Here is a 14,333-nt window from a genome sequence, read left to right as displayed (position 1 = left end):
CCTCCCATCGACTCATTCTCAGATCAAAATGTTATTCTCTTGAAGTTCAATCCATTGATACAGATGCACCACCAGACACATGTTCTGCTGCAATGTATTTGCTTCTCCCCCTTCAATCACCTCCACCTAAACCCAATGACTATGACAATTATGATGGTTTGCCCAATCGAGCTAAGATTTTGGGTTCATGAGGGTTTATACTTTTATATTACGAGATGAGTCGTGATCTTATTATGTGGAATCCGTTGACAAGATTCCGTAAACGATCACTAAACTTTGAAAATATGCTAACCCATCGATTTTTATATGGTTTTGGGTATGACACATCAACAGATGACTACTTGCTAATTATGATCCCGTTTCATTGGAAAACTGAAATCCAGGTTTTCTCATTCAAAACTAATTCCAGGAACAGAAAGATGATTAAACTTAATGTTCCATACCAGGGTATCGGCTCGAAATTCAGTATTGGATCACTCTTGAATGAGACACTTCATTGGTTGGTTTTCTCTAAGGATAAATGGGTTGATGTGATTATTGCCTTTGATCTTATAAAAAGGAGTTTATCAGAGATTGCTCTGTTTGATCATTTAACAAAGAAAAAATATGAAATGTTTAGTTTAAGAGTAATAGGAGGATGTCTCAGTGTGAGTTGCTCGGACCAAGACTGGGCAATGACTGAAATATGGATAATGAAAGAATATAAAGTGCAGTCATCTTGGACTAAGTCTTTTGTAATCCCTACATATGGCTTTTCCCCCATATGCATCACCAAAGATGGAGGAATTTTGGGATCAAATATGAGAGAAAGATTGGAGAAACATAATGACAAAGGAGAGTTGCTTGAGCATCTCGCCTGTGTTGCTGCTGCAGGTGAAGAGTACTACTGTGCCAACCAAGATCAACAATCTGCAATGTATAGAGAGAGTCAACTGTTTCCCAATGTCAGTTGGGAAACAAGTGAAGATCACCAACAGTAACAGACAAGAAAAAAAATCATGATATGCACAATGTTTGGTATGTGAAAAATCATGCTTTCACCTATTTTCTACACTCCCACATCCTTGCATATAATACTTTCTTTTTATATTTTGAAATTAAATGATGCATGTACATAATTCCTTGCAGCTGGGAAGTGTGAATGGTAACGACAACTTAGCATTTGCTGGTTGCACCCAACCTATGGACAATATAAGTTAAATTGCGGTGGATCAGTGAGTGCTTTGAATAAAGCAGCTGCTGGAGGTGTATTTAGGGATTCAAATGGCCAGGTTTATGTTTTCTTATGCTGCTGATATTGGTTCTTGTTCAGCTGTTATAGCTGAACTTTGGACAATTTAATTTGGTTGGAGTCGTGGGTTCAATTGTTGATTCTGATTCAGAGGTGTCTAGCTACGTCTTTACTAAACAATGGATGTCCATCTTATCATCCTTGCTTTAGTCTGATTCAAGATATTAAGGACTAAGGAGTATTCCTTGTAGGGAGGTTCTTTGAAGTGAAATCATATGCTTTGAGAAGGGAACCAAGTTGCGGATGTTCTTGCGAATTTTGATTTATCCTTACATAAACAATTAAGAATATTTCCTGTTGTTTCTCATTTTATTACCAACGTCGTTAAAACTAATGTAATTTCTACTGCGTTTTCACGCGTGTTTTAATGATGAGTTCTTCGGTTCATCTCTTATCATTTTAAAAAAAAATTAATTATCAACATGCTCTTCAAATTATTTTAAATTATTTAATTTGATCTTAAATTATTAAATTTTTTATTTTTTGTTCTTAAATTGTTAAAAAATTAATCAATTCAGTTCTCTCAATCAAATTGTCGGTAACAACGTTAATATAAAATGCTAAGGATTTCATTTGCAAACAACGGCAACTAAAAACTGTTATTGTATTTTTTTTTTCCTTTTTTGAACTCTCTCCCATTAGCACATATGATGTCTCTCTTTGTAAAAGAAAAAAGAAAAAAGAAAAAAAAATACAGTGATGTTTGCAAATGAAACCACCAATTTTTTACCTTAACATTATCATCTCCAATTTGATGGAAAAGATGAAATTGATTTATCTTTTAAGAATTTGAGGACCAAATTAAATAATTTAAAATAATTTAGAAACCAAATTAATAATTAAGTAAAAGAAAATCCATAATCTCAATAAAGAGTGTTAGGATGCAGCACCCTTTTTTTTTAACTGATTTTTTCTAATGCATTCTTTATGACACAATTTATTATTGGTTAAAATTTATTAAAAAATACATAACTTGAGTGAGATTTGTTAAATATAAAATGAAATTCAAAATATTTTGTAATTTATAATAAATTTTAGTTAATAATAAAATGTGTTAGAAAGTGTTTAGTTAGCATTTCTCTCTAGCTATATTCAAACTTATTTTTTAATTATGGATGTGCAATGGGTTTGATCAGGTATTAGGTTGTTGCAGTTATGCCTGCTTTGCATCTGTAGTGCAATTTTTAGTTAATAATGTTTTTATCTTTTCAACTTTTGAGTTTATATATTTTTCTTCCAGCTCTTTATGTGCTCTTTTCTTTCTGCTAGATTATTTAATTTTTTATTCTCTTTATCTTATCTCATTATAGTGTATATCATTCGTTGTTTTTCAATTCATCTTTTGTTGTTTTGAAATTTCAAGTTTTTGACCCCTTTTATTTTCTCCCTCAGATTTTTTTTTATGGTTCTTATGATTTTTTTTTATCTTTCCGGGTATTTTTTAATTAAATTTTCTTTAAATATTAATTTCTTTCTATCTTCTTAAGTTCTTCTTCTTCTTATTATTTTTATCAAATTCTAACAACGGTGTAAAAAAAAGAGAGGTGTAAATCTAAAACTATCCATCCCAAACAACCAAAAGGCATAACTCCTAAGCTGTCATATGAAATTGCCTCTTGCTACTAACCAAAATATGCTTTCACAAACTAGCAAGTTAGCTCTCATACCAAAGGCCAAAGACCAAAGTTACCTCCTAATCTTTCTTAAAAGCTACGTAGTTATTATATATTGCATCTCCTTTCTCTCTATATGCCACTCAATGTAAGGAGAAAATGAACCCCACTTTCTCTCATGACTTGATAGTAGAAATTTTATTGAGATTGCCAATCAAATCTCTCTTGCGTTTCAAATGTGTTTGTAAATCATGGCTTTCCTTCATTTCCGATCCTCATTTTGTAAAATCTCACTTAGTTGTTGCACCCACCAATCAAACTCTTCTTGATTATGATTTCTCCATCTGCCCTAACCCTAGTGGTATGCATATTTGGGGAATCAAGTTTTTCTCCTGCAAAACCAATTCAGAGGGAAGAAAGTTGAGGGTAACTTTGGGTATACATTGACCTGGGCCATTTTTTAACGGGGCACTTCATTGGTTGGCTTTGACATCTAATAAAAAACATTTTGGTGCAATTATTGCTTATGATTTGAGACAAAGAAGCTTCTCAGAGATTCCTTTGCCACATGATTTAACCATGGAAGTTAAAAGTAAAATATTTAGTTTAATGTTGACGGCAATAAAAGGATGTCTATGTTTGTGTCATAACTTCGTTGATAATGAAAGGGCTGAGGTATGAATGATGAAAGAATATAAATTACAGTCATCTTGGACAAAGTTCTTGATTGAATATGCTTCTATATATGTAAGACCATAGGTACTTATACATGTTGTTTAGTGTCTTTATCTTTTTTTTTTTTTTACTCTTAATGTCATGATGTTTGCACTATATTTCTCTGAGGTTCTTTTATATAGTTTTCAGATTCAACCCCTACTTATTTAGTTATTTCCCTCTATTCTCCCAGTCCTAGTCTCACTAATTAATAACCCCATAACAACTACCTACCTTGGTATAATGCATGGTATCATTAGAATATTATCAAATTAGTATAGAGCATGGAGAAACTTGGTATATAATGCATATTGAAAAATTTTATTGTGGTAATCTTGCGGGTCTGTTTTACACTTTAGAAAGGAGAACATGAAAACAACAATTTATGGTTGTGGCTTCTGTAAGTTTAATAATTTCATTAGCTCTCTGTACATACAACCTAACTTACCTAACTTAAGGTCTACTTCTTTCACTCTCATCTTAACCTCACAATTGTGTGAAAAATTAAATGGTAGGATTCAAATTCATATTTTCTTTTTTCACTCAGGATTCTAAAATCTTTAAGAGAAACCAACACTACTAGAAAACAGGCTTTTTACATCGGTTCTATGACACATTCTACATCGGTTATGACGCGTCATCGTAGCAGGCGATGTAGAAAGTCAGGCGTCCTACAATGTCGGTTATCAGACCGATGTAGAATACCTCAATTACAAAGACGTGTGTCTTGTAAAACCCGTCGTCGAATACAGAACATTCTACATCGGTTATCAGCGATGAACCGATAAACCGATGTAGAATGCATTACCTTCTACATCGGTTATGCATAGAACCGATGTAGAATGCCTTATTTTCTACATCGTTTTCTGCCAAAACCGTAGTAGTATCTTGTACCCTTCTACATCGGTTGTTTTGATAACTGATGTACAATAGTTGTTATTCTACATCATGTCTTTTGGGCCTATATCATTCTACATCGGTTGTTTTGATAACCGATGTAGAATAGCTGCTTTTTCTACATCATTTCTTTGGGCACCGCAGTAGATGCTAAACCATTCTACATCGGTTTTGATTGAGAACCGATGTAGAATGTCTTACTTTCTACATCGTTTTTGTACGCAACTGATGTAGAATCAATAATTTTTTTTTGTTTTTTGTTTTGTTCAATATTGACAGTAACTATATGTGCATATATAATTATATTTCATGTCTCATATGAGACTTAATTCAGCAATGAAATTGTACTATCCCGGTCAAAATTCTGCAATGAAATTAATATACTATAAAAAATTATGTCATATAAGTGAGATAAATCTATTATTGAAATTAAAAGGAAGCATTCTATTTTAAAGGAAACTTGAAGAGAAAACTGCTAAGACCTCTTTATTTGGAGGAATATAACCATTGAATTTTGTCGCACTGAAAAAGTCTGGATAACTCACATCGATCTATTCGTTGCTGCACATTTTAGGGAGACCTTCATGGTGATTATGATAGGTTTTAAACAGCTGTTGACTCGCAGCATATTTTAAAAAAGAATCACCAAGAGTCTCTAGAGACTCATAATGAAAGGCCTCTTCGCACCTTTTTGTTGTGATTGCTTCCAACACCTACAATGCAAATCACAACTATCATTGGTGCAAATATCTTTTAAATATTTGACAGTTGGACCCAAAAAACAAAACAGAATCCATACATTTGTAGAAAACCAATACAAATTAATCAAAAGATGCTAACATGGAATATTTCACAAATTTCTCCTCAATCTCTTCATTGTGTATTGGCTGAAGCAACAGTGGGTAAAAGGAGGGCAAGGCAAAAGGAATTAGTTCTCTATATATATATATATATATAAGTTTACAAGAAAACATTCAGTAAAATAATCTGTTTTCACTACTTTTTTTTGTTTCTTAAGGACAATTAACATAAAGATATAAAATTGCCTATTCTGGAGAAAAAAAATGCAAATATATACTTTTCTAGATTGTAATGATGAGCAGTTGTAGCAGACCTTGATTGTTGCAATTTCATTTTGCGCACAATGATCCAAATGCATCTTTTTCAAGTTGAAAGCTCCAAGCAATCATTCAAACTGATGCATGATTAACGTAATAAATGAGAAGGAATAAATGAGACTATCTGATATTGGCATCATGACGATGGAACACAGTTCAGGAGGTAATTCAACAAAGTCCTTGCTTACTTCTGAAATGGAAAACACAATTGTTAGGATTCAAATTGGGTCACATGTGGGTAGTGCTTGAAGACAAGAACTAAACATAGCCACAACTTTTGGGGTACATAATACAAGTATAATTTGAAAATGAATAAATTTAGGCATGTTGACATTGATAACTAAATACTCCTTAATAGAAGAAGTTGTTACAGATACAAATCCTATTCATATTAAGATTATAACATTAGCACTCAACAACAAGCAAGCCAATACAGAAGCAAGCAAAATGCATGGCATAATCAACCTCCTAGGTAACCACCTATAACAAAATTGTTATATTTATTATAAAAAAAAGTATCCATGCATTTATGGACAACAAATATTGAGTATCATTGGTCTAATTCCAATCTCTCCAAAGAGAGATTAAGTAACAAAATAAAATAAACAAATTGAAAAATCAAACCACCTTCCTTCCCTTGCTTGTGTCCGTGACGGTAATTTTTAACCTGAAAACTGTGTCTTGCTTTAATTAGTTGTTGGTGTTAAAATTGCAATTGAATGCCATGACTGAAAATTGGAAACAAAAAAATAAGAATAATGCACTCTAGTGGATAAAGTAACCTGAGATAAACACCAACCAAAATCAATTACTCAGTGTTGTTGATAGTACTTCTTGTACGTAGTAGTCCCACCACCCCTTAGTTCCATAGGTGAGTTTCCATCCAATTCCATTATACCGGTAATAATATAGAAACTAATCTTACCAATAGGGTGGGAAGTACAAACCAATGCATTTTGTAGTTTACAACTGCAAACTAAACCATTTTTTGTCCTTATGTGGGGTTCATGGTAGTTACAGCTAACTTCAGATGGATTTACAGAATTAACAGCTAACCAATTAACAGCTGCATATTGCCTTTTACCCAAAGCTGGAAGCAGAAGATAATCAATCTCAAGATCATCTTCCAAATAGCATTTGTCCAAACCAGTTGTCAACTTATTCATATTATGATCTATTAGAATTATAAGTATAGTAACATGGAATTTTTTACACAAAAGAACCTGGAAAACAAAAACAAACAATAAATACACACTTTTCTTAACACTTGCAGATATGTCAAATACAATTAAAGGACAATTAGACAACATACCTGATTTGGTGAAAGACTAATGGTTCATTTGTATCTCAAGTTTTCAAACAAGCTACCTCTGTCAAAACCCATATCAAATTGCATGCATCCAATTTTAGGATCAAGCTCAATTCGTATGAGAAGAAAAATATCTTGGACAGATACATCATAGCTAAAATGTTGATTGAACTCAATCAAATAACAATGGTAGACTGTTTAACTATTATTTGACACATAATTTACCAATCCAAATGGGGCAAAAGTTGGTTGGTTTTCATCATAAGGTTCATTCCCTGAAAGAATTTGTTTGATGTGTTAGTCATTCAAAGAATTTTATGGACAGATAGAGCTTTATGTTCAAGAAACAATATTTAAAAAGGGAGGAAGTAATAGAAGGAGAAATGAATACAAGGCATGCAAGTTACCAAATTCCTCCACCTTTGCTTCTTCAATGACAATATCAGGAACAAGATTATCTGACAAAGCTCCAATCTTATGAAGTTGTTTGCATGCTTCAAGGCATGCAATATTCTTTAAGAGTTTTTTGTCTCCTTCTACACGAATATGTTGTAGAGGGCAGCTCTTGGGAACATACAATGTTCTAGTCTCTTTGTCCCACCTTGTAGTCGGTTTAAAGTACCTGAGTTTAATCTAGATGGGATAAATGATGAAGAACAACATAAAAACAAAACAATAGAACCTGAATGATGCAAAAGAAAACATATCTTAGGTTCATCAAAATGAAGGAAGAAAAAACATTAGCAGGGGCAGCAATGAACCAACTAACCCATCTGCAGGGAGTCGTGAGCAATACAAGTGTATCAAACTAATGCTAGAACTAAGATTTGCAAAGGCTTCAGTGCTTGCAACACAATAAGTTTCCTCGTCAAATTGATCTCCTTCAAGAGGATCACATGGAAGGGAAGAATGGCACAATGACTCCATTCTCATAATATCCCCACTAGCAAGGTATTTCGTTAGTCGAGAACATGTATCTGAATCCCCACTATAATTTCAGAATAAAATAAAGGTGTTTAGGGAAAATTTATATTAACTAGTAAAGCATATAGATTTGATGCTATAATTTTGTCTCTAGTAGCTCGATAATTAGCACTTGTCCAAGTCCTAGAGTAATAATGATACTGAGGGAGAATTGTAAAAAAAAAAAAAAAACCTTTTAACCATTAATATATAATCTGAATTTTGCATTCTGGCACACCCTCGGGACTGTATGAAACTGCACATTGTGTGACACGGATCAAATCTAATAGCTAAATTGCAACTTTTAACATCTAAACCCTCTTCAAGAATTGATGTTGCAACAATGATGTTGATATGCACATTAATTTTTTTTCCTTGATAAGACACTAAATTTGGTTATTACAATAATGGATTTTAAGAAAGCGACATACCAATCCCATTTGAAATTCTTCCACAATTTCATTTTGTTTTTTCCTAGACTGATTTTGCAATCCAAATTTTTTTCCTGCTATGAATTTAGTCTTCCAGCTATTGTATTTTGGAAGCAAGGTATTTAATAGATCCCGAAGGACAATGGCTGTAATGACCTTTTGCACAAAAATTATGCATCTCATATCAGTCAAGCCCCTGTAATGGTAGCATAAAAAGTAGGTCCATCAAATATATTTAATAATAATCATCATAATGGCATAGAAAAGATCACTACATGCAATCAAAAACAACAATAGCCTTATCCCAGTAGAACTACATACAATCAAAACAGTAAACTAGTTAGAATAACGAGTCTAAAAAAGATTAACAAAAAATGGAGTTTAACATATTAGGTCACAATGCAAGATGTTTGTGAATAAATGAATACGAGGCAGGGTGTTGAACACTCATCCTAACTTGAAGGCAACAGTGACGTGCTTAGATTCTACAAACTAGACCCATTGTATTTATAGGTTAAGATTCAAGTTATCCCAAACTCTACCCAATGTCACACAACATTTTAAAACTCATCATTATTTTGACAATTAGTGGTAATTGGTAAATGATAAAATTTATTTGACTTACCTTTTCATAACACGAACACCCCCCCTTTCAACACACATAGACACACACACACACACACACACACACACACACACACATATATATATATATATGCATGTATCTATCATTTGTCTGCAAATAAGAATAAGTATTGTAAAACATCCATCAGTTCTCTACCTTTAAAATTGTATGTCATAGCATAAAATATCCTAATTTATAAATTTTGTCAAAATATCGAGTCAACCTAGTACTAGCTCAATCATTAGTCACGACATGATTGGGCTGAATTATGAAATATTGTGACAGGTTATGATTAGGTTAAATCCATCGAGTGAAAACCCTTATCCAGAGCTGAAGAATAAAGGAGAAAGATGAGACTTCACATTAACTGACCAAGTGACCAACCATATAGCTCTTTCTCATCCAGTAAGAAACTTAAACAGTCTAACAAGGAGTCAAGGACAAGGAAACTCTAGAGGTCAGAACATCCATAATAATACACATTACATGATTTCAGAATCACATCTGAAATATTTAGAAAGAAACTTGTCCTTGATAATAACCTATACTGAAGTAGAGAGTCAATAAGACAACAAACTTTGGAGGTTAACAGCCCCATCTCCACATTATATTTAATATTGTCACCAATAGACCACTAAGGACCTAAGTAAGAAAACATTAAAGCAGAAAAAATCTTAGTTATTCTTCTTTGTGCAGACTCAGCAGCTGATTCAGTGAAATCTGAACTTCTTAGATTGAATTCATGCTGAGAAACACAATATCCATTGTTAATAACCTCAAGAAATAATAAACTATGACAAAAAATAAACAGAACTTATAAAGTAGCACTAAATATAAATAAAAGTGTGATTCTGACTAATAATTAAATACAGGAGGATGATATGATTGGCAATTGGGAGTTGACTCAAACACAATATGCCAATCCATAAAACAAATGATTACCAGTCATATTCATACTCCCGCTATCAACACATGGAGAAATTTTTTTTTTAATACTTGTTTCAGAGCTAATATCAGAAACTGATATCCTTAAATGTACACACCTGCTCTTTTAACATCTTCAGTTTAAATGCTAATTCTTCAAATAATACAGATTGAACTCCATTGCCCTGGTAAAACTTGAATTTTGGTGTTGATGTTGGCATGAACTCGGTGAGGACAACTTCACTTACGCATGTATATACCTTCATTTCAAAATATTTGTCAAACAAATAATACATAGCAAAATCAAATGGTTTGCAAATCAACACAAATGAGTATAAATAACATGAGGATAAATTATTCCAACCACATTACCTCATTTCTTCAAAATAAATAATGAAATAACTTTCTAGCAAAGGTATAGGTTCCAATACCTCTAGGCATGTTAACATTGAGAGTCTTGAACACTCACAACTACTTCCTAAAAATTAAGAAAATAACTTCTAGAAATAACTAGTAAGTATCTATTATCTAATAAGAAAACTCATAAGTTAACATGAATTTAATCCTTCTGATACTTCCTTGCCATAAAACTTGTCACTTGGAGGCCCTATGAATAGTGTCTGTAATATGTATCTAGTATCTACATATGGTTATCTTTAATAAACAAAATATTCATACAAATATACCAAGAAGTTAGCGGATAACACTCTAACAACACAATAACATGAACAGAAAGAAGAAAGCAAGAAAATTGTACAAAAGATAAAGGAAATAAAAATGCAACCTTTGAATGCATTAAAGTCATTAGTTTCAAAATATTCTTTGACCAGGATAATTCAGAATTTCCAACTAGATTAACAAAATAAAAGACAAAGGGAATTCAACATTAGAGGGGGGAAAACTAGCAATGCAAGGAGATATAAACTTTCTCTAGGCTTGTATACCTTTTTACTTAATTGGAGATGCAATCATCCCAAAAATTCGAGGGAGGCCAGAGGTACCAGAATTTAATTGGTGATGATAAAACTCCTGCATGAAATCAAATCTTACAAAGGTAACAAACTAACCCCACAACACAAACTACAACCTCATGATGCATATGCATTACAAGGAAAAAGCAACTTACAATACATGATTGCAGTTGTCCTTAAACAAAAGAAGCTACAACTCTTACAGAAAAAAAAAATTAGAAAGAGCATGATATACTGAACAAAGCCACCAATTCAAATTATAATATCAGTGGTAAAGTAAGATAGTCAATGGTGCAACAAATTTTCAGGAGCCATGCATGAAGTCATACCATCTTATTACATCTAAGAAATTAATGTTCAACATCAAGTCCTTTTTCATATTATCTTTGGAAAATATTAACATTAAGGATCAGTGAGTGAGACACTTGTTGGTTAAAGCACTTTGTTATATCTACATCTATTGCCAACTCAAACCCATACCCCTATGATTATGAAGGATCAACACAAGCTTCGCATCATTTAATTCAACACTAGGAATTCAACAGTATTCTGTTTAGTCAACCCAGACCAAAAACAAGGAATTATTAGTAGCCAAAAGTATAACACTTTTTTTAAAAACAGACTATTTGAAATCATATATATACATACATAAAAAACTTACTGCAGATTTTGCAGACTCCCATTTAAAGAAGCGAGTGAAGAAAGCTGGCTGACTACCTTCTTTGACAATATATATTCATGCTTCACGAGATAATCCTTCTAGGAGAAAATCATGCTCAAGAAACTTCTTTATAATTCAGAAGAATGAGTTAAAAATTGCACACCTGGTTTCAGAAATACTAGAACGTAAAAGACATACAAACTCCTTTATGATATTCTACTGATAGAAAGACTTGTCATAGTTAAATCCATACTAACAAAAACAAAAAAAAAAACATTATCCAAGTGGTAAGAAGTTTCGTAGGCCCTGCAAACTTTCGGGATTCAATTTGTTAATAGCAACCATGATTTAAAAGTGACATGTCAGAATTGCAACAACATACCTTCCCTTAAAAGCATTCATCTCTTTGAAGTTGGTACCAAACAAATGATTTAACAGTGTGCTCTTGCCTGCCCAATGTATATTGTTATTGAATTGTTATAGACAATCTAATTAAACCCCAAGTGGCGTGTGCATGTTATTATGTCACAATTATATGATCGTTGTATACGACATAACTTGTGTTTTTCTTAGACAACTTGCAAAAGGGCCTACCATAATGCAGATAACACTAACCTGCATTCAATTACATAGGCACAACAAAAAGATTGATAGGATATGGGGATAAGTACAAAACACAACCCCAAAGCATTGCACAATGACTAACGTATAGAAGTCAAATGGTTGACACATTTATATAATGACACTGAATTGAAAGTCATATCTTAATTATCCATGAAACATAAAGAATGAAAATGTTCTGTTCTAAAGAACAATGTTCCTATGTCATATAAATTAGTCTAATTTACATCCAGCTTTGCAACTTGTAGAAAATACGCTGTCCATTTCTTGTATAAGGTCATCATGGTGTCACCGTCTAATGGCGATCCATCGGAAAACCACTACAAATTTGTAAAAAACATATAAGGTAAGTACATGAAACATTTAGGTTAAATTTCATACAAACAAATTCAATAGTTATTTTAATAGTATGCATACAGTGTTCCATTCATTCTTCAGTTCGCCGCTGACTATGCACCACATCCAATGCATGACATAATATCCACACTCATACCCTCCGGCTTGTACATGACTCTACAAGCAATATGAAAATACCCAATTAAGCTTTGTCATTTGTAGGTAGCACATGGTACTTATTTGAAATTTCATTCAATAAAAGGAATAACGACATACCTTTGGTTCAATCCATTGAGGTGCAGGTCCATTCTCCTTACCTTCGAAAGTACTGGATATATTCTTCATTGCACTAAGTTTTAAAATAACAAATAACGTATATGACATGTAATATGTTCACTGCGAAACTACAAGTGTTAACCAATGCTAAATTTTATAAGGTTGCCAATTACTTATTAACAGCAGCCTTAATGTGAACATCAGGCTTTTTCCATAAAGAACAAAACCAAACTATAATATTGTCTTGTGGACACAAAAAAAGAAGTTGCCAATGTGCCCTGAAGTCAACAAAATCAAATTATTTAACTTTTAATGCAAAGACATTGATAACAGTCTATGGATTGACTTACTGATTCAAGTAAGGTCCTAAGTAAACTTCTCGATGTGATTCCTTGACCCAGTTGGCGATGTACTGTTCATATTCTGTACGTTTGTCCTTTGCACAGTGTATAGCCTGGGGCTCAAGGAAACCATAAACTGGAGCCAATCCTATGCTTGTACTACAATCATTGATAAACCTATTTCGTGCACGGTAAACAATATTGTTAGGCATATATTGTAAGGACAATTTACTTAGAGTTACATAACTTTTATTCCCTACTTTATTTCTCACTATTTTCAGGCATCTTCTTTTTTATTCATCTTATTTCTCTCTCCTTTTTACCAAACAAAACATTAGTATCGTAAAAAATCAGTTTTTTTTATAGCTAGACTCGATCCTTGTTGGTTATATAAAAAATACATGCACCATATTTTATTTTCAAAATGATCATTGCAGAATATAAAATAAATAAAACTAAAGCACATGATAAGAGTCTTAAACTTCATTACTTTTTTATCGACAAATAAAATATCGATATAAATACGATACCACGTATCAAGTGTACCATACCAGAACCCATTTACAAGTAACTTTGCCAGAATAGGTCCTATGTGAATGAATTCCCCAAAATTGGTTATAAGATATTTATGCAGACGTCATATACCTAAGGTGGGAAAACTTCAACAATTTGGCCATTTTGGAGCTGTCTAACATGGGATTAACAGGGGAAATTCCTGAGTCTTTATCAGAAGTAAAGAGGTTGACATTTGTGGGACTTAGTGACAACAACCTCACAGGGACTCATGTATTGGGTTGACATTGTATACCAATAGTAATGTACAAAATAGTTAATTTAGTAGATGACTGAATTTGTAATCTATTATCAGACTTTGAAGTTCAATGTTCCTCCAACTAAGAGGATTGAAGGGCAGGGATTTGCAGAACTTCAATACGGTATACTGAGGTACATGGGAACCATCACGGATAGTGGCCATTTTCATTCGTGTCACTAATTTGGTCACAACATATCCTAATTAACTCTAGGGGTTTCAGTCTCAATCAACCTCAGTATCATAATTCATAACACTAGATAAGTATTTCAACTACCTAGACTAGTAGTACTGATGAAACAATCTTAGTAGCATTTACAAACTTAAATTTAGGGGAAAATAAATACTAATGTTGCTGGAAAATAAGATCATGTCCAGCAAAATAAGTTCATCATGATATCAATTATCAACCAATATAGTCTAAAGCACAA

At 32.7% G+C, this 14,333-nt stretch overlaps 2 protein-coding genes and 1 pseudogene across 2 annotated transcripts; 2 read left to right on the top strand and 1 right to left on the bottom strand.

The window, feature by feature from the left end:
* Positions 1–215: 215 nt before the first annotated feature.
* LOC100789783 (F-box protein At4g22390) lies at positions 216–980 on the top strand. Its single transcript, XM_041017758.1, has one exon. It carries the CDS (start codon positions 216–218, stop codon positions 978–980), a length of 765 nt encoding a protein of 254 aa, XP_040873692.1.
* A 2,065-nt stretch (positions 981–3,045) lies between these two features.
* Positions 3,046–3,733, top strand: LOC100789250 (putative F-box protein). The gene has a single exon (NM_001252703.2). It carries the CDS (start codon positions 3,064–3,066, stop codon positions 3,349–3,351), a length of 288 nt encoding a protein of 95 aa, NP_001239632.1. The 5' UTR covers positions 3,046–3,063; the 3' UTR covers positions 3,352–3,733.
* Positions 3,734–5,066: 1,333 nt separating this feature from the next.
* LOC102663237 (endoribonuclease Dicer homolog 2-like) lies at positions 5,067–13,303 on the bottom strand (annotated as a pseudogene).
* Between the last annotated feature and the right edge of the window lie 1,030 nt (positions 13,304–14,333).

The sequence above is a fragment of the Glycine max genome, chromosome 8 (genome assembly GCF_000004515.6).
Source record: "Glycine max cultivar Williams 82 chromosome 8, Glycine_max_v4.0, whole genome shotgun sequence".
In the NCBI taxonomy this organism is placed as follows: domain Eukaryota; kingdom Viridiplantae; phylum Streptophyta; class Magnoliopsida; order Fabales; family Fabaceae; genus Glycine; species Glycine max.
The sequence above is the reverse complement of the archived record's forward strand: the minus strand, read 5'-3'. Positions and strand labels throughout refer to the sequence as shown.

What these genes read in the sequence shown, in the direction of transcription:
- LOC100789250 (NM_001252703.2), top strand. Translation starts at nt 3,064, where the DNA reads ATGAACCCCACTTTCTCTCATGACTTGATAGTAGAAATTTTATTGAGA.
- LOC100789783 (XM_041017758.1), top strand. Translation starts at nt 216, where the DNA reads ATGAGTCGTGATCTTATTATGTGGAATCCGTTGACAAGATTCCGTAAA.